The sequence below is a fragment of the Mustela nivalis genome (genome assembly GCF_964662115.1).
Source record: "Mustela nivalis genome assembly, chromosome: 2".
In the NCBI taxonomy this organism is placed as follows: domain Eukaryota; kingdom Metazoa; phylum Chordata; class Mammalia; order Carnivora; family Mustelidae; genus Mustela; species Mustela nivalis.
Genome location: NC_139021.1, coordinates 125,713,479 through 125,733,358, shown reverse-complemented (window position 1 = coordinate 125,733,358; position 19,880 = coordinate 125,713,479). Strand labels below are relative to the sequence as shown.

Sequence of the window (19,880 nt, the reverse complement as noted above, 5' to 3'; positions counted from 1 at the left end):
GAAAAGTTCTCTAAATTGGTAGTTTATGAATCTAACTTCCAAATTTCAGTGGATTATCTGTCTCATGGATTAAATACGACCTTATTTCATAGTCAAAAAGAGTAAGTTAAGTCTGTACTTAGAGAATATAATGTGATTATATACACTGTTATACATGTGTTAATTATATACACATAACGCCTATAAAGAAACTTGTGTTTCTTAGTACATTCTAAAGCCAGGCACAATAGATTTTATCTGCTGTTTTGGAATGTATTCATATCTGCTGCGTTTTCATGATGATAATTAAAAGTTGGCTGTTTTTTGTGACTAAATTCTTATATAATTTTATTTTATAAACTGAAATTGCTAATCAAAGTTAAATATAAATCCTGTTATAAGACCATTGGTTCTATTCTAATCAGTTAATTTCTGTATTCTAAGAAAGATTTTTTTAAGGTGATGACATCAGAGATTAAAGGTTAGCATGTGTTTGTTTCTGTTTTCTTCCTCCCTAGTTTTCTGTTGGCTAGAGCAACTGTGTTTGAGGATTTGCTAATAAATTGAGGACTAAGGTTAAAAATCTTCTAATGGTAAAAGGAATACTAGGTATTTTTCGTTGACTAAATATCTTATTCTCAAGGTTTAGATTTTAGATGTTGCCAATAAATTAAGATACATAGAATTGAAAGAGAAAGTTATTTTATTTTACAAATACTGTTGTAATAGTTCTAAAAGGAGTTAATTACCATGATGTGTAGCCTAATTTAGAACCAAAAGTTATAATATAAAAACCGTCTTTATGACCTGGGCCTTCATGTTTTTGTAATTTATGTATTCATTTAAATTTATTTTTTTAAACATTTAAAAAAAAATTTTTTTTAAGATTTTTATTTATTTATTTGCTAGAGATCACAAGCAGTCAGAGAGGCAGGCAGAAAGAGGAGAAGCAGGCTCCCTGCTTAGCAGAGAGCCTGATGTGGGGCTCCATCCCAGGACCCTGGGATCATGACCTGAGGCTTAATGCACTGAGTCACCCAGGAGCCCCGCATCCGTTTAAACTTAAGAAGTAGCTCTAAGTGTCTGTTTTGTGTCACAGAATTGAGATTTGCCTTGAAATGTCTGTTTTTTTATTATAATACTGTTTAAGTGGTTCACGGTGGTATGGTTATCCATACTCTTTGAACTGTACCGTTACCTGGCATGTAAAAGCATATTGGTGTTAATAGTTGTTTTCTAGTCAAAATAGAAATAGATTGAATTTAGCTTATTCTAAGTGTAATAAGTAAACAAGTAAGTATATGATTGGAGGCAAGTGTGCTAAGTAAAAATTTATGAGTGGTGTACCATTTTTGTTGTTCATTCTGACTTCTAAAAGCTCTGAATTTTTAATACTTTCTATAGGGGAAATCTATCTTTTATATATAGTGGAAGAGATAATAAACCCTTTATATAAGGTTCTGGAAACATTTTATTCCATAAGTGGTTTGTGTGCATGTAATAGGTCTTTCTTTAGTGGATTAAGCCAGATGGCTTCCCTAAGTTAGAAATAAAGCAGGGGGAAACATGTCATTTTAAAGAACCAGGCAACAATCCTAAAAGGTCTTAATAACTGGAAGCAGATTTTAAATGGGTCGTCTCAGAGCTTAAACACAATATAAGATGTGTTACCTTGCTGTCATTGTACCGCTTATACTATGCACAGGTAAGTGATGTGGGAGCTCTTAAAGGTCTGATACATGTTTCTGCAAGAAGTGTATAGTCTTGGGAGAATAGTTATACTGTCTCTGTTCCACAACATCTGAGTAATTAGAAAACACAGGGTAGGAAATATGTTTTAACATGACAGAAATAGCAAATTATGTAAATCTCATAACTGACATACAGATATATTGTAAGTATACTTTTAAGAGTTTGATATTGGCTTGTCCCAATATAGGTTGTTTTTAAATAAACATGCTTTTAATTTTTTTTTTTTTTGAAGATTTTATTTATTTGACAGAGAGAGCTCACGAGTAGGCAGAGAGGCGAGGTGGGGGGAGGGAAGAAGGCTCCCCACTGAGCAGAGAGCCCGATTTGGGGCTCCATCCCAGGACCCTGGGATCATGACCTGAGCCAAAGGCAGAGGCTTTAACCCACTGAGCCACCTAGGCACCCCTGCTTTTAATTTTTTAATCTGCCCTCTGGATGAGTGATAACTTGAGGCGTTATTATTACAACAGCTAAGTTTAAGTTAATAAACATGGGGCAATGATGTAGAGTATAAATAAATAATTCCTTCAAATATTAGTCATCTGAGGTTTTTTTTTTTTTTTTTAAGACTTCTCTGATGCTTTTCTTTCTACCATCAAAAAGTCAAGTTAATACTGGCTTTTTTATTTTCTTCAAACCATTTTATTTTCTAGAAGGTACTAACGGCCTTGTCAGTATATTGAATCAAATGGAGACCGTCATCGTGAGGGAGAGGTACTAAGAGAAATAGCTTACCCCTCTTCTCTCAAATGCTGGTATTCTAAAATTAGCATTCGTCTTTTTTTTTTTTTTTTAAAGATTTTATTTATTTATTTGACAGAGATCACAAGTAGGCAGAATCAGGCAGAGAGAGAGGAGGAAGCAGGCTCCCTGCTGAGCTGAGAGCCCGATGTGGGACTTGATCCCAGGATCCTGGGATCATGACCTGAGCTGAAGGCAGAGGCTTTAACACACCACCCAGGCGCCCCAAAATTAGCATTTGTCTTAATGAGCCACTTAACTTGGGAGAATCAGATTAGATATTTCAAAATCATACAGGTATGTTTGAATTAGCCTGTAGTTTCTAACAGTATTAACTTTTGGTCTTCAGGTTCTTCGGGTGGATCTTAAAAGAACTTTCTCCTGCATATATCAAATTCCTGTGTAGAAGGGCTATATTTTTAGCTACAGATTTACATAGAAAATGAATGATTCCTGTGTTTGCTGTTATACAAGTATGAATATTTAATATGTAAAGATTTCAGTCAACTGGAAGATTTACTCAGCTCTGCATTTCTAGTATACTGACAATAAGAGTTCATTTGATTAATAGAAAGTGAGTAAATAGAAATGCTGCTGTGGACTTTTCTGTTACTAATGAGGATGTAGACCTATAATGTCTTTGGTTCTTTTTTATAGTCTTAATATATTATGACAGTTGTGTACTTGTCTTGAATTTTATCTCAAGGAGTGTATGTGCTTTTTTAAAAAATTTTAATCCTGTTAATAATTTCCTACTGCTTTTACAGCTGGTATCCCTCGTTCAGTATTAAAAGATTGGCGTAAAGTCAAGAAGCTGAAGCAAACTGGGGAATCCTTTTTACAGGATGACTCCTGCTGTGAGATAGGGCCTAATTTGCAAAAGTGCCGGGAATGTAGACTTATTCGGAGTAAAAAAGGAGAAGAACCAACTCATTCACCAGTGTTTTGTAGATTTTACTACTTTAGACGGTAAGTGAAAATAATTAATTAGGTTTATTCGCTATTGGAAGTTATACTGTCATTCTTAGGGTCCCATATAAAGGTGGAAATGAGTCCTTTGAGCTTCACTGTTTCTGAAACATTATAAAAGAGTATTAAACTTTTTTAATGGTAAATTTAATAGTAGCTAATTATGGGACTAAATTCATAATTCATATTGTTACTTGTGTTAATATGGCCTTTTACTTTGAAGGATTGATTCATCCTTCGTGAAAAAATGTTACTATTTTTTCTAGAAAATAATAGGAAACAGTTATTTGTTCGACTTAAGGAATTTTTAAAAGTTTATATACTTTGACCAAAACAGTGTTTTATTTATATATATATCTGTGTATTAGCTAGCAATCAAATAGTCTATAAATGTAGGTAAACAGTCTAGGCATTAGACTAAAGTCATTGCATTACATCGGACTACCCATACTTTTGTTAAATGTGTAGCTATAAAAATATGAGTTAGGAGAAGAAGGATGTCAGTGCCATGTCCTGTCACATTTCACAGGTTTTGTAGTAAGTATAAAAACAACTTGTAGTTGTTACTCTCCTACATTCTGCTGTAATATTAGCATTACTAAATAATTCTTCAATATTAAAGTCATATATAGACCTTTTTTTAAACTTTTTAAAAAATATATTTATTTATTTGAGGGAGTGAATGAGAGAGTGAGAGCATGAGAAGAGGGAGGGGCAGAGGGAGAAGCAGACTCCCTGCCAAGAAGGGAGCCCGACACGGGACTTGATCCTAGGACTCCAGATCATGATCTGAGCCGAATGCAGTCGCTCAGCCAACTGAGCCGGCCAGGGGCCCATAGACTTTTAAGAGTTCAGTAAAAAGAATAGGTTCTGTTTCTTATTTTTACTTCATGGGCTTTCTAGCCAATAATCCCCAAAGGACAGACAACTTTAAAGAATAGCTGTAAAAGGTTGTACACATGGAATTGCAGAAAAGATGAAAAAGAAATCAAAAGGAAAGTTGGTTGGGGCGCCTGGATGTCTTAGTCAGTTAAGTGTCTTACTCTTGATTTCAGCTCAGATCATGAGCTCAGGTTGTGAGATAGAGCCCCGTGTCAGCTGCCTGCTAAGCATGTAGTCTGCTTAAGTCTATCCCTCTGCTGCTCCCCCATCCCTCTCTAAGGAGGAAAAAAAAATCAGGTTTAAAGGAAAGAGTCAGATAAAAATAATAACACAAAGCTGAAGTGAAATGATGGATTATAACAAAGGGAGAAATCTGGTTTTAAAAAAAGGAAGAAAAGTTTAGGCAATAAAAGTATGAGAAATGGTGGTAAAAGGAATGTTCTTGGTGTCCATTGAAAAAAGAGAATAAACTGTAATATGCTGATATCCCCTGATTGTGAGTAAAAAGAGTAAATACTATGATAACAAAAATAACCACCAACAAGGAAAAGAATGGCAATTTTGCCTTCCATTTATCTTAAGATTTTCTGAATTGAGTAATTACATGAATTGGATGTCATAAGCTGAGAGGAACTTAAACATACATAATTGGGTTCCTAATAAACATTTGAGAGTGTCATCCTTGTTCCTCCTAGTCATAAATAGTCATTTTAATTAATGAAAATAATGTATCTGTACTTGGCATTTTTTTAATCCTCCCAGTGAACGTCTTAAGGTAATTTAGGGCATTTTCTTTTTATTTATGTATGTATATATTTATTTAGAGAGAGGGGATGTACAGAGGAAGAGGCAGAGGGAGAGAGAATCTTAAGCAGGCTACTCGACCGCAATAGGTCAACTCGGGATTTGATCTCAGGACCGTGAGATCATGAGCTGAGCCAAAACCAAGAGTCAGATGCTAAACCAACTGAGCCACCCAGGCACCTCAATTTAGGGCATTTTCAACTTCAGACGGTCTTGATTTAGATTATGTGTAAAATAACAGCATTACTGTAAGGAGCATTTGGGCAGGATTTTAACTCTTGTCCTTATCAAACACTTGGATATAGTGTATATTTGATTTAAAGAATCTTATTTCTTGAATAACCTAAAATGGGTGCTGCTTATCATTGCCATTTGTATAACACTGTGGGAGTCTTTTAAATTTGTTAAATTTAACTAATAATTATGTGTGTATATGAAGGACTACCCTATTTTCTTATTTTTAGCATAACTATATGTTTATAATATAAAATGTAAATTAATTATAAATTTACAACTTTATAAAACTGGACTTCTGTCTAGGTATCTAATCCTTTTATGTTTTAATATTTCAGATTGTCATTTAGTAAAAATGGAGTGGTTAGAATAGATGGTTTTTCTTCTCCTGACCAATATGATGATGAAGCTATGAGCTTATGGACACATGAAAATTACGATGATGATGAACTAGATGTAGAAACTTCAAAATACATCTTGGATATCATAGGTGATAAGTTCTGTCAGTTAGTAACATCGGAAAAAACAGCTTTGTCCTGGGTGAAAAAGGATGGTAAGGAAGTTAAATATACAACTGTACACATTTCATTTTTTAAATTTCTCAAGTATACTTAATGGGGTTAAGTCCCTAATTTTCCCTAGTCTCATTGATACTTAATTTTGATGACACTTTTTTTACATACAAATGCACCTGTATGTACTTAAGGTAACATATTTTCCAACTGAGGCTGTAATGAATGGATTAACAGTTGGTGAAATCACAATCGCATTGTGCTGTTTCTGCCATTATTATGTATAGTTAGCATCATAGGGGTGTTTCAGAAGTGAAACGGGGAAATTTCAGCATTTGCCAGAGAAAGACATAGTCCATACCAATTACTTAAGTTTTGAAGGGGCTGTGGTTCATCACAGTCTTTTTTTTTTTTTTTTTTTAGGATTTTCTTTATTTGATACAGTGCACAAGTAGGCAGAGCAGCAGGGAGAGGGAGAAACAGGCTCTCTACTGAACAGGGGAGCCTGACACAGGGCTCCATTCCAGGACCCTAGAATCATGACCTGGGCTGAAGGCAGCCACTTAACCGACTGAGCCACCCAGGTGCCCCATCAGAGTCTTCAGAGTTAGATGGATTTGTATTTGAATCTCAGCTTTACTCCTTGCTTTTAACTGTATGATTATAAAATGGGAATAACTTATCATAGCTTTGTTTAGAAAGTAGTTAATTATATTTAAATGTGTAAAAATAGGTAAAGCACCTAACATGAATTACTCTGAATATTAGTCTCTTTTACCCCTTTTCTCTTAAATCAGTGGTTTGTCCCTCAAGGGATATTTAACAGTGAATGACTGGAGACATTTTTGGTTGTGTAACTGAAAGGTTGAGGGTGGGTGATAGAGTACTAGCATCTAATGGGTGGAGGTCACAGATGCCACTAAATATTCAATAATGCACAGCATATAGTCCCTCACAACAGAGAATTATTCAGTCAGTCTTAAAAGTGCTAATGTTGATAAACTCCATTAGATGTAAATCTTCTGAAGAGAATTACTAATTCAAGAAATCTGTTGATCTTTAGTTAATATATCCTTTGATGTTCTTGGTTTGCCTTTAAGTTTTTGTTTTTGTGTATTTCGGCGAAAATTGTGTGTGAAAGAGCCATGTTTGCCTTTGAATTTTTATTTCTCTGTATTTCAGCCAAAATTGCCTGGAAAAGAGCAGTGAGAGGAGTCCGGGAAATGTGTGACGCATGTGAAGCAACATTGTTTAACATTCATTGGGTCTGCCAAAAATGTGGATTTGTGGTCTGCTTAGATTGTTACAAGGCAAAGGAAAGGAAGAGTTCTAGAGGTTGGTTTATAATTCTATAAACTGAAATTTTTGTAATGTTCATTTTCTTTAGGATCACTCATCTGGAAAATGATATGTATGTGAGGGGGTTTTTCCCCCCTACTTCCCTTTATTTTGAATATATTACATTAAAGAAGCTTTGTGAAGTTTATTAATAGCCGGATTTTCTAGAATAAAAACTGCATCTATATCCTTTTATCCTCATTAGTAAGGTCCACTCTCTCATTTCAAGCAGGTAGTTGTGGTATTGTTGTTTTTTAAGATTTATTTATTTATTTTAAAGAGAAAAGGTGGGGTGTGAGTAGGGGCAGAGGGAGAGAGAGAGAGAGAATCCTCAAGTAGACTTCCTGCTGAGCGTGGACATGAGGGCTGGATCTCATTCTCCTGAGACAAAATTAAGAGTCAGATATTTGACTGACTGAGCCACCCAGGGGCCCCCTCAAGCAGGTAGTTCTTTAATGTAGCCCAATTTAGAATAAGCTTTGCTACTTTCAGATTCCAGTGTATAGGAGCCTGAAGTCCATTCTAGAACCTGTTACACTTACTCGTGTAAACTGATTTTTTTAAATAATTGATCCACAAAGTTTTTTGGTTTTTTTTTCTTCAAATTTTTATTTAAAAGTTAATGTAATTAACTGTATAACCAATACTGGTTTCTGGAGTAGAATTCAGTGGTTCATCACTTACATACAATACCCAGTTATCACCACAAGTGCCCTCCCTAATACCCATCACTCATCTAGTCCATCTCCTATCCACCTCCCTCCATTAACCCTCAGTTTGTTCTCTATCCTTAAGACCATAAAATTCAAATCAAAATGTTCAAGAATATGCCTCCGTCAGGATCCTTTATCCTCTAGTTCTTAGAGAATGAAAAAGTCTTTATTACAATAAAAGTAGTCTCTGAAGCTATTATTTCTAATTTCTAAATAAAATGGCACAAAAACAGGTGTTCTGCATGTTAGTACAACTAGGGATAATACAAAATTTAAAAAGGAAGTAACTAAATTCACCTTTTCTCATGCTTAAAGTGTTTTTAGAAAACATTTATCCAAGGCAAGTTTGGAAGTAGCTTCCTAATGCTGTTAACCTAAAATTTTTCAGTAATTTGTTTGGGATAAAGTCATCATGAAATGAGAGGATTCAAATTGTGGAATTATTAGAAGTAAAGTTATGTTTAGTGATAGAAACTGTTTAACACCTAAAAATTATCTTTTTCAGAATTTTATATCAGATAGATAAACCATGAGTTAGCCATCAGTATCTTTTCCACTGGTAACGAAAGCCTTTCTAACTTTTTCTTAGACACTGAGCACTTAACCAAAAAGACCCCTGGAGTAAGGGACATGTTTCCAAACATCATGGCTGGATGTTTCTGTGATATGCAAAAGATGGAAAATATGAGTAAAATGTGAAACTGTAGTAAGGAATGCATTCTAAGGGTACCTGGATGGTGCAGTCGGTTAGGTGTCTGACTCTTGGTCATGATCTCATGGGTTGAGATTGAGCCCCGCGTTGGCCTCTGTACTCCTCAGAGTCTGCTTGGAACGTTTTCTCCCTCTGCCGCTCCATTATACATGCATGCTTGCATGTGGTCTCTCTGTCTCTCTCCCGATAAAATAAATAGATTTTTTTTTAAAGGAATGGATTTTAGGCATTTACTATTCTCAAAATTATAAAAATATATTTGGATATTTTCTGATAATAGAATTAGCTGCACCGTTAGAAAACTTCATCACATGCATTTTATATTCCTTTTTCCTGACTCTATATCACTTTTATTTTCCTTTTCGAAATTAAAAAATCTATTATATTTTGCTACATTATATGCATATATATAAGTATGTTGTATTTTTTTGAATAAGATAAGGTATGTATAATAAACCTAGTTGCGTTGCTATTAATATTCATAGTACTATTAATTTTAAAAGCATAGTTTGTCAGTCACTGTATCTTTTTTTTTTAGTTTAACCTTTATGCCTTGAGTTGTACTCTTATCTGTATATCTATTTCACTGTTAAATATTGTAATAAACTCATATTGACTATATTGTAGCTATATATAGTGGTACTTAGCATGTCTAAAATATAAACAGAAAACATTTATAAGTTACTGTGTAGGCTCTGGAAAGGAAAGTTAGGGTTTGGGTTGGTGGTTGTTTTAAGATTTTATTTATTTGACAGAGAGAGAGCAAGAGAGCACAAGCAGGGGAGAGGGGCAGAGGGAGAGAGAATCAGACTCCCTGTTGAGCAGGGAACCAGGTATGGAACTGGATCCCAGGACCCCAGGATCATGACCTGAGCCAAAGGCAGACTCTTAACTGACTGAGCTACCCAGGTACCCCTAGTTGGAAAGCTTTTAAAGAAAAGCAATTTTAGCCATTTTAGACTGGATTTGAATTTTATTTACTCTGAAGCTTTTCATGAAGTAATAGTTGTAGATATTTTTTATGCTGAATATAATGAGTTTTCTGATACCTTATTGAATGAAGCTGTTACAGCCACAACATTAGTTGTCGTTTGTCACTGAATTTACAGAAAAAGATTTCCTTGAGATCAAGATAATTGAGTATTTTTCCTATGTAGTATTTGCCTCATGCTATGCCTTAGTATGTTTACAATTCTAGGTATGGAGCCTTGTTTGAAGGCAGTAATAATAGTTAAATATTTTGTATAAAATAGCAGCTTTCTGACACCTCATGGCAGTTCCTCTACATGTCTTGAAAGCATAAAAGGAAAATAGTTAGCAGTCGCCTCAAATTTGTGTCAGTTTAATGTACTAAGATCAGGCAGCAGCCCTGTTGGGCACAGAAAATAGTGAAGAGATAAAAGGAGATTAGTGACAGAAGCTAAAATCAAATAAGGCAGAGATAACAAATACATTAATGACAATAAATAACGGTAATTTTAGAAAAGGCTAAATAACATCAATTTTGTGCCTTGTTTTTATAAAATTCTGAGAATGATGGAGCTGTCTTATTTTTTTAAAAACTGAACATTGAAGGCTACCGTTGACATTTTATGTAATTGTTGAGCTCTTGGGATACCTGGGTGGCTCATTTGGTTAAGTGTCTGCCTTCAGCTCAGGTCATGGTCTCAGGGTCTTGGAATTGAGCCCCACATCAGGCTCTCTGCTCAGCGGGGAGTGGCGGGGGCTGCTGCTTCCTCTCCCTGCTGCCCCCTGCTTGTGCTTGCTCTCCTCTGTCAAATAAATAAAATCTTAAAAAAAAAAATTGTTAAGCTCTTTAAATATAAGCCACCAATTTTATAATTATAAAACCATGACATATATAAAAGTATGTATGTTGTAATCATACAGATAAAGAACTGTATGCTTGGATGAAGTGTGTGAAGGGACAGCCTCATGATCACAAACATTTAATGCCAACTCAAATTATACCCGGTTCTGGTAAGTATTAACGCACATTATTTACTTAGTGTAATAGGTCTTGCTTGCTCTAGATTATTTAGGAGTATGTAAGAGTATCATAGACTGGAGAGGTAAGATTTATCTAATCTTGAATTGTTCTTGTTCAGTTCTTAGAATCTTCTGTGTAATAAAGCTACTAAGGCAAGCCCAACCCCAGAGGATCCATTTAGAGGGGGAGAACTAGACTATAATGAAAATGCTTATTAGATTTAAGATATTCTCCCTTTTTTGAGCATACTGAGTTTTTAATAGGAGAGGTAAGAGAATAAAGAATAGAGAGCATGAATTTGGCTGAATGATCAAACTTGAAATAGATGGAAGAGATGAAGAAAAAATTGGGAAGAAAAGTGAAAGGACACTTTCACTTTTTCACAGAAAAACCAGTACAAGAAAAACAGGAAAATATTTTAGGATCTTAACAACTAGGGGCAGTCCTTTTATTAACCACTATTATTTCTTTGTAGTTTTGACAGATCTTCTAGATGCAATGCACACTCTTAGAGAAAAATACGGTATTAAATCCCATTGTCATTGCACTAACAAACAGAATATACAAGTTGGAAATTTTCCTGCAATGAATGGTGTATCTCAAGTGAGTACAGCTATCTAATTATTCAAATGAAACACTTAGTTAAATTACTCAGCTTTGATATTTGAAATCCAATTTAGGACTTGTGTTTGGTACACTTGTGTTTTCTATGTTACTGTATAAATATAACTACTACTTTTAACTTGGAATGATTGAAAAAGTAGTATTTTAAAAGTTCATTTGCTCTATCCTTACAGGTTTTACAGAATGTTCTTAATCACAGTAATAAAATTTCTCTGTGCATGCCTGAGTCTCAGCAGCAAAATAACCCTCAGAAGTCTGAGAGTAAAGGCAACAGCAGCCCAGGGAGTGACGAAAGCACAGACAGCAAGTTAACTCCTCCAGAATCCCAGTCACCGCTGCATTGGTTAGCAGATCTTGCAGAGCAAAAGTCCAGAGAGGAAAAAAAAGGTAAATATAATTAAGTATATAATAGAGGACCATAATATAACCAACAATGTACATTAGTGTGTAATATTCACTTATTACAATTTACATTTGTCTTTTGCTTACATTATGAATGGCTTAGATTCAGGAAAACATTGTTTTCTACTGTTAGGAACACACCTTCCTATGATTATATCAGAATTAGTTACAGAATCATTTGTGGATGAGCATATCATTAAAACCAGGAGGGCAGTAGATTTGTAACTTAAACTATACTTTCTCCCTGTCTTAGCTGTAGCATTTTTCATTTGTGGCAGGTGCAAACTCAGCTACATGTGTAAGATATTGAGGAAGGCCTTTTCATATTCAAACTGTTTGACTCCATTTTGAAGGATCTAATCCATCCTCTGGTGTGTGTTCAGGTGAATAAATCACTAGTGCTACACTTTTTACCTCTCACTATCAAATGTAGGGTCCCAGTTTTTTCTGTACTTTCATAGCATGCTTATTTTATTTGAATTTTGTAAATGTTGTATTTCAGAAAACAAAGAATTTGCCCTTGAAAAGCAAATTAAAGAAGAGCAAGAACAAGACAGCCCTGATTCTCCAAATAGCAGAACATCACCTCCTGTGTCCCAGAATAATGAGCAAGGCTCAACTCTACGAGATTTGCTGACCACAACCGCTGGCAAGCTACGTGTGGGTTCTACAGATGCTGGGATTGCCTTTGCCCCAGTGTATTCAATGGGAACCCCAGTGAGTAAGATGCCAGATTTTTGGTTTTCATATGGACCTTAAATTTAGGTGATTTGGCTGTGAACTACACAAGAAATAGATGCAGATGAAATAAAATACACTTATGCTGAGCATGCTTCCACCTGCATTATAAATCTCATAGCTTAAAAGCTGGAGATCGGGGTTTTCCCCCCAGGTGAAAAAGGCTGGGGGAGGGGCATTTTATGTGAGAAGAGCCCTAAGAGACTCCTTCAGAATTTGAAAACGACGTATCTAGTAGGGGAAATAAATCACATGGTTAATGTTTTATTATTCAAAATATTTGATAATCAGGGTTTTTTCTAATTATGTAGCAGAAGAAAATAAAAAAACAATAATTGCATAGATAGACACAAATTTTTAGTGATCTTTAGAAGTATATGGGAGATTCTACCCACCTGTCTCCTCTGCACTAGTCCTAAAATATGTAAAAGGGCACACTTAAGAGTTTCTGCAGATCTGGTAGTTTCTAACATAGAAGACTACCAAACTTCTGGTTCCTATCTGTTAGGAACAGTGTAGGGACTATAGATGTGTATCCACTGACATGATATTCTTGAAGGCACACAAAATGTTCGTGTTGGTTGTTTGCTATATGAGTAGTAAAAGTGAAAGTTTAAAAATGTATACATTTCCTCTCAAAATACAACTTTTCCCCAAATAGAGTGGTAAAAGTGGAAGGACCATGCCAAACATTCTTGATGACATAATTGCTTCAGTTGTTGAAAACAAAATTCCACCAAATAAAGCCTCTAAAATAAATGTAAAACCGGAGCCAAAAGAAGAGCCTAAAGAGAGCAGAAAATCACCCATGGAGGAAAACAAATTACATAGTGATATACCACATTCCTGGATCTGTGAGCAGCATATTCTGTGGCTTAAAGATTATAAAAATATTAATAATTGGAAGCTTTTCAAAGAGTGTTGGAAACATGGACAAGTGAGTATTTTAAGGTGATTAGTGAAACTGCAACTGATTGGATTGGAAGAAAGGGGAAAGATAGTACTTAACACGTTTGGAAGTAAAATGTCAAAAACAAAAAGGTTATCAAAATTACTCTTTCTGAATTCTTATCTTTTGGGTCAGATTTATATGAATTAAAAGGAAAGTACTGATTGATATTAATTTTTTAGCTATCAGTCGAGAGACTTTTAATAAAGCCATATATTTACAAAATACACTACTTCCCTTTTTTACATTTGTATTTTAGTCCAGTTAACAGACTCATTTCTATAGAAGCATTTGCCTCAGACTAAAAGTGTAGGTGTTTTTGCCTTTCATGTTCGTCTATAGAACATTTATTTACACATTAGTTCATCAAATCTTGAATGACATTTAATTCTGTTCAAATGAAAATTATTTTCTCTTTGACCAGAGTTTTCATAGAATGGGACTAATTTCAGGTGGCAGTTATTACATTAAAGCAGAATCTGTGAACAGGGGGGCCTGGGTGGCTCAGTCGGTTAAACCTCTGCCTTCTGCTCAGGTCATGATCTCAGTGTCCTGGGATCAAGCCCCACATTGGGCTCTCTGCTCAGTAGTGAGCCTCCTTTCCCCGCCTCTCTCTCTGCCTGCTTCTCTGCCTACTTGTGATCTCTCTCTGTCAAATTAAATAAATCTTTAAAAAAAATTATGAACAAAATTAACAATTTGCATAATTTAGTATTTATGTTGTCTTTTTCTTTCTGGAAAACATCGTTTCCAATTTTATTTTACTTTCTTCATTCTACAGGTAGTTATTGAGCTCCTCATAAAATCTGGCCTTTGTGCTGGCCATTAAGGATATAAAAATTAAGTCATATAAAAACAAGTAAGATGAATAAATTATTTTAGTGCAGTGGTTCTTAATCTTTTTAGGTCACTAATCCTTTTCACGGTGTGAATAAAACTTGGTTCCTTTCTCCCCAGAAAAAATTCATACATATGGGACGCCGGGTGGCTCAGTTGGTTGAGCAGCTGCCTTCGGTTCAGTCATGATCCCAGCGTCCTGGGATTGAGTCCCACATCGGGCTCCTTGCTCGGCAGGGAGCCTGCTTCTCCCTCTGCCTCTGCCTGCCTCTTTGTTTGCCTGTGCTCACTCGCTCTCTCTCCCTCTGTCTCTGGCAAATAAATAATAAATAAAATCTTAAAAAAAAAATTTCATACATATGTTTTGCACATACACAATATTTTGCTTTTCTTTTTTTTTTTTTTTTTAAGATTTTATTTGTTTATTTATTTGACGCAGAGCGAGAGAGAGAGACACACACACACAGTGAGAGAGGGAACACAAGCAGGGATAGTGGGAGAGGGAGAAGCAGGCATCCTGTTGAGCAGGGAGCCCAATGTGAGGCTCAATCCCAGGACCCTGGGATCATGACCCGAGCCGAAGGCAGATGCCCAGTGTCTGAGCCACCCTGGCACCCCAATATTTAGCTTTTTTTTCCTTTTTCTTCTTCCTCCTCCTGTTCTTCTTCTTCTTCTTCTTCTTTGTTTTCTGGTTGGCCCCCCTTGAAGCCCTGATGCCATTGGCAGGTCATAATTTAGACCACTTGATTTGTTATGTGCTTGAGCTGTCACATAAATATTTTAATAAGTATGTTAAATACTCTGAGAACTTTGTTAAAGTGCTGTAAAAACCCAAAAGAGGCAATGACTAGGCTAGAGTACTAATTCAGAAATGGTAGTCTGAATTGATGCCTCAAGGGTTAAGTGAAATTTTTCTGTATGTGAACAAGAGGTTGGAAATAAACAAGAGCATCAGGTGCTTGGGGAACTGTTAAATAGTTTTGTTTGGAATATAGATAAAAGAGTTATGTGGGAGAATGGTAAGAAATGGTAGTTAGAGTTATGATTATGAGGGGCCTTAGTATATTACACTAAGGAGTTTGAATTTTATCCTGTAGATGATAGTAATTGATGAGTCAAATTGACATATTAAAATAATTGATAGCAAAAGCAGACTGGAAGTTGAATTCAAGGAAAATAAGGGTATAGGCAAGGAATCAAAATAGGAAGGTTTCTAGTATTTTGAGAAGATGATGATGATGTTGGTAGCCTACGAATTCTGCTTGAGAATATTCTAATACACTAGCTAACTTGCCCCTCATTTTTTTTTTTTAACAATATGATTTACTGTTAGGAAGAGTGGCATCAGGGCTGGATAGCCACAATAGGGACTGGGAATTAATACCTGAATTGCCAACGATAGTTAATTAATTGCTGAGCCTATTTTTAATAGTTGGATGTATTATTAGCCTGTTGAAGGGAACTTTAATGGAGTGGTCCCCCAAGTAAGCCGTTAACCAGATTTAAGGTAATTTTGTTGTTTTTCTTTTCTTTTTGAGAGATCTTTTGCGATAAGAACCTTCGCTAGGGTATTCTGCTCTATAGTTCCCGAAATAAAATTACCTTAATCAAGTTTAAGAAGACTTAATAAATGCCGTATTTTACAAGAGAATCTCAAGTCACAACTTTCTCTGTTTTCTATATCCCAGACTTTTGCTTCTAATGGAATTTTTAAAACCGAGAACCTTGGAGATAGTATATCAGATTGTTGTAGAGGTCTTTTTACATCAGCATTGGAGTTTTAGAAGCTTTAAATCTTCACTTTTTAGTTTTTGGGTTAGATAGCCTTGGGGGAATTCAAATTCATCTGATTTCAAAGGAAAGATTTACTTTCAGGGAGTCAGCCATTAAGCTTGAAATTTATGTTTTGCCTTATTGTGTAATATTTTTATTTATCATGATCCTTCTGGAGGTAAAGAACGTGTGTATGTGTTTTAAGTAATACAAATTATGTTTTAATCTCAAGGACTATATGTATGTTGTTAAAATCTTTTTATATATATCACACATGAAGATATATAAGTAGGTTATGTTCTATCTTCAAAAATTAGTCTGTAAATAATGCAGCCCAAAATTCATATTTATACTACCTAGAACTGAAATTTTTAGGGTAGCCCTTTAAGACTTTGTTCCTGAAAATTTACTACATGTTAATTTTAATTTTTTAAAAAATAGCAGTGTATTTACATGGCATTCTCTCTTTACCTATTCTCATTGACAGTATATTATGTGTATCTTTTCAGGTCAGGGACTATTTTCAGAAGTCCCTTTTATTTTCACAATTTGTCATTAGTTTCATTAGTCCTAAAACTTAACATGTTACCTGTTTGTTGTACATGTGTATAAAATCGAATTTTGGAAGTGTTCATATACCTTTTAACTTCTCGATCTATCTATTTATTTATTTATAAGCCTGCAGTGGTTTCTGGTGTGCATAAGAAAATGAACATTAGCTTGTGGAAGGCGGAGTCAATTAGTCTTGATTTTGGAGACCACCAAGCTGATCTCCTGAACTGCAAAGACAGCATTATTTCAAATGCCAATGTTAAGGAATTCTGGGATGGTTTTGAAGAAGTTTCAAGTATGTTGTGTTTTGTTTGTTTCACTGCTTTCTGAAACATAGCCCCCCAAAATTATAAATTGCAAACATGACTTAACAGATTTTTAATCTTTGAAACGTCTGTATTACTTTGGCTAATAAAGAAGAGACAAATACTTGGAAACAAGAGACTAGGTCTTATTCCTTGGTTCTACCCCTAATATCCTTTGACCATAAATAAGTTATTTATATCATGTTTACTTGTATCATATGGGGAATATTTTCGGCAACCCCATAAACCTTTGATGTTAAACCCCATATGTTATGTAAAACATTTAGAAAATTAAAAGTAAAAATGTAAGACTAGTTTCAATAACATTTGTAAACAGATTTTTAAAGGATATTTTTGCAATATTACAAATACCTAAATGCATAAGGAATAAAAGTCCTAATACTATGTAAGTACATAAGAAATTAAACTCAGTAAGCAAGCATTCATTAAATACATACTGTACAATAATCAAGTCATTCATTCCAAACTTTAGTAAAAATTAAAAGGCAGAAATTACCTTTTAATAATAAACTGCATTCTTTATAGAACGACAAAAAACAAAAAATGGAGAAACAGTTGTTTTAAAACTGAAAGATTGCCCTTCAGGAGAAGACTTCAAGACTATGATGCCAGCAAGGTATATATTTTTAAAACTTATTATTTTAACTCTTGAGTTTTTTAAATTGTCTGAGATTATCCCCAGAAGTAGGATAAGGAACTACTGATTTTATTTCAGGCATTTTCCTTGCCAATTAAGAACAAAACCCAATCTCTGTTCTCAGCAGGATAACGTCTTTATGTTAGGTCAGTAAAGGAAAACATGCTATTATCAAAGGATGCTGGGTACTGTTTATGACCTTCCTTCTCTTGATGCTTTTAATTTGCTATGTTTAGAGAAAGAATTGCAGTTCAGAATTCCGTGTCACTTCTGTTCTGTGCTTGTCCTTGTGTTAGGCATTCATTTAAACTAAATGAAGTCAAGGGAAGTGTTAATTGGCAGAATCCTTAAGGAAAAGTTTAAACAACCTAAAAATTTGTATTTGAAAATTTGTATATGAAGGCACCCAAGAAAGTTAATCTGTATTCAGATGAAGTCAATGTTGTTATTCTTCAGATACGAAGATCTTTTAAAAAGCCTACCATTGCCAGAATATTGTAGTCCAGAAGGAAAATTCAACTTGGCCTCTCATTTGCCAGGATTTTTTGTACGCCCTGATCTAGGACCCAGGTTGTGCAGTGCCTATGGTAGGTATATATTTGCATTTCTGTATACTTGGAATTATATGACATTTTAACTTCTGCCAAAGATAAATCGACTAGTGATTTTTAGGCTCTATCAAATCCATTTTTTAGTAATCCATTGAAGTCATCACTATATTAGAAATTAATAGCCAGTATAGTTAATAACTGAGTTATTTGAGTTAATAACTCAATATAGTTAAGTACTTGCTAATTCTTGCAAGTACAATTCTTGCAAAATATTTACATTTTCTAGTAATTTGATTTTTATGGAAATTTCTTGGATTGTGGCTCTTGGGGAGCAGGCTTTGGAACAAGGAAACTAAAGCTGAAATTACAATTAACAAATTTTCCTTGTAGAGCTGACTTTAGGGGGAATATCTAGAATATGTTTTCAGTCAAATAAAATTTTATAAAATTTTATACACAGGTGTAGCGGCTGCTAAAGATCATGACATAGGAACAACAAATCTCCACGTTGAAGTTTCTGATGTTGTAAATATTCTAGTCTATGTTGGCATAGCAAAAGGAAATGGCATTCTCTCAAAAGCAGGTAAAGAAACTTGAAGAATAATGGTCTTTGCGATGAAACCGAATAACCATACACACTAGGATTTATTATCTAGAATGTCAGCCTCTGAGTAAACAGCAAAGATTGCAGAAAGAATTGCAGTGGATATAGGGATATTCTAATCTTTAACAGTGCTTGATTTACCTTTTTTCAATAAAACAAATTTAATTTTAAAAATGAGTATTTTTATTTGTTCCTTTCCTATCTTTAAATGTTCTGTTTGTGGAAATAAACTGTTAAGCTTACTTATAAATACTTTACTGGAGAATAGAAACTGGGTCCTGGGGTTCTGAGGATGATTAAGATTTGGTTTGTGCCTCAGACATTCATGTTTTCCCCTCTACTATCAGAGAAGGGATATTTTCTCCCAAGTAGATAGAAGCTTTTCTATCCATTGTAGAGGTTTTAGATTCCATCCTCTAGTTTTCTTTCCAAAACCTTGTTCCATCTGCTATCCTCTTCTATGTAAATAGGTCTTTAAACTTTTCCTCTCTGCTGGTTATTTTCTTCAGAGTAGAAGTACACTCTAGACTGTTCAGAAGAAAACTTTCAAATCTCGTCTTCCTTGCCACCATCCTGTAGCTCCAGCCTTTCTAACAAATTCTTTGCTGTCTTTTGTCAGCTCTTACTCACATTTCAGTTCTATGCACGTTGGCCTTAGACCTGCTGCCCCACTGAAATTACTTACAGCAGCCCTCACCAACATTCACAATTGGATAAGTGGTTTCGGTGGTTTCTTTCTGGTCGTCTTAATGCTTGCCCTTCTGAAATAAATGTACTGTCAATCACTGCCTCTTCTTCAGATACTGCCCTTGGCTTCTGTGATACTACTCCCCTAGTTCTTAACTATCCTTATAGAATCCCAGGCTTTCCTAGAGTCAGAGAATTTTTTTCCTACCTTTCTAGTTTACATGTACTTTATCTGAAATTCTATACATGACTCAACCATCATGTACATAACCAGCTCTGTATCTGGAGCGAAGGAGGTATCTAAAGCTTAGTGACTAGGTGCTGAGGACATGGGGGTTCCTATAGTATTCACTCTACTTTTCTGTATATTTGACAGCTTCCATAAAACACAACCTGAATTCCCCCCAAACTAGAAACTCATTTTTATACTGTTTTTCAGCTTCCTAAATTAACATTGATTATAATTGAATAACTCTTCACTTCCTCCACTCCCAAGGATTTGAGAGTCAGGTACACTTGGGTTGTAGTCCTATCTCTAATACAGAAATTATGACTTGTGGTTCAGATTATCTTT

At 34.9% G+C, this 19,880-nt stretch overlaps 1 protein-coding gene across 11 annotated transcripts in view; it reads left to right on the top strand.

Moving 5' to 3' along the window:
* JMJD1C (jumonji domain containing 1C) overlaps positions 1 to 19,880 on the top strand; it is a gene marked incomplete at its 5' end in the record, with an annotated part of 325,008 nt that overhangs the window by 292,899 nt on the left and 12,229 nt on the right. For all 11 annotated transcript variants that reach the window (XM_082720126.1, XM_082720120.1, XM_082720122.1 and 8 more), the window contains 12 exons: positions 3,240 to 3,441; positions 5,700 to 5,914; positions 7,056 to 7,208; positions 10,527 to 10,616; positions 11,102 to 11,229; positions 11,424 to 11,637; positions 12,155 to 12,369; positions 13,052 to 13,327; positions 16,628 to 16,796; positions 17,353 to 17,443; positions 17,921 to 18,051; positions 18,476 to 18,598. In XM_082720126.1, coding sequence (XP_082576252.1) covers positions 3,240 to 3,441; positions 5,700 to 5,914; positions 7,056 to 7,208; positions 10,527 to 10,616; positions 11,102 to 11,229; positions 11,424 to 11,637; positions 12,155 to 12,369; positions 13,052 to 13,327; positions 16,628 to 16,796; positions 17,353 to 17,443; positions 17,921 to 18,051; positions 18,476 to 18,598 — 2,007 coding nt within the window. The remainder of the gene's footprint in view (positions 1 to 3,239; positions 3,442 to 5,699; positions 5,915 to 7,055; positions 7,209 to 10,526; positions 10,617 to 11,101; positions 11,230 to 11,423; positions 11,638 to 12,154; positions 12,370 to 13,051; positions 13,328 to 16,627; positions 16,797 to 17,352; positions 17,444 to 17,920; positions 18,052 to 18,475; positions 18,599 to 19,880) is intronic.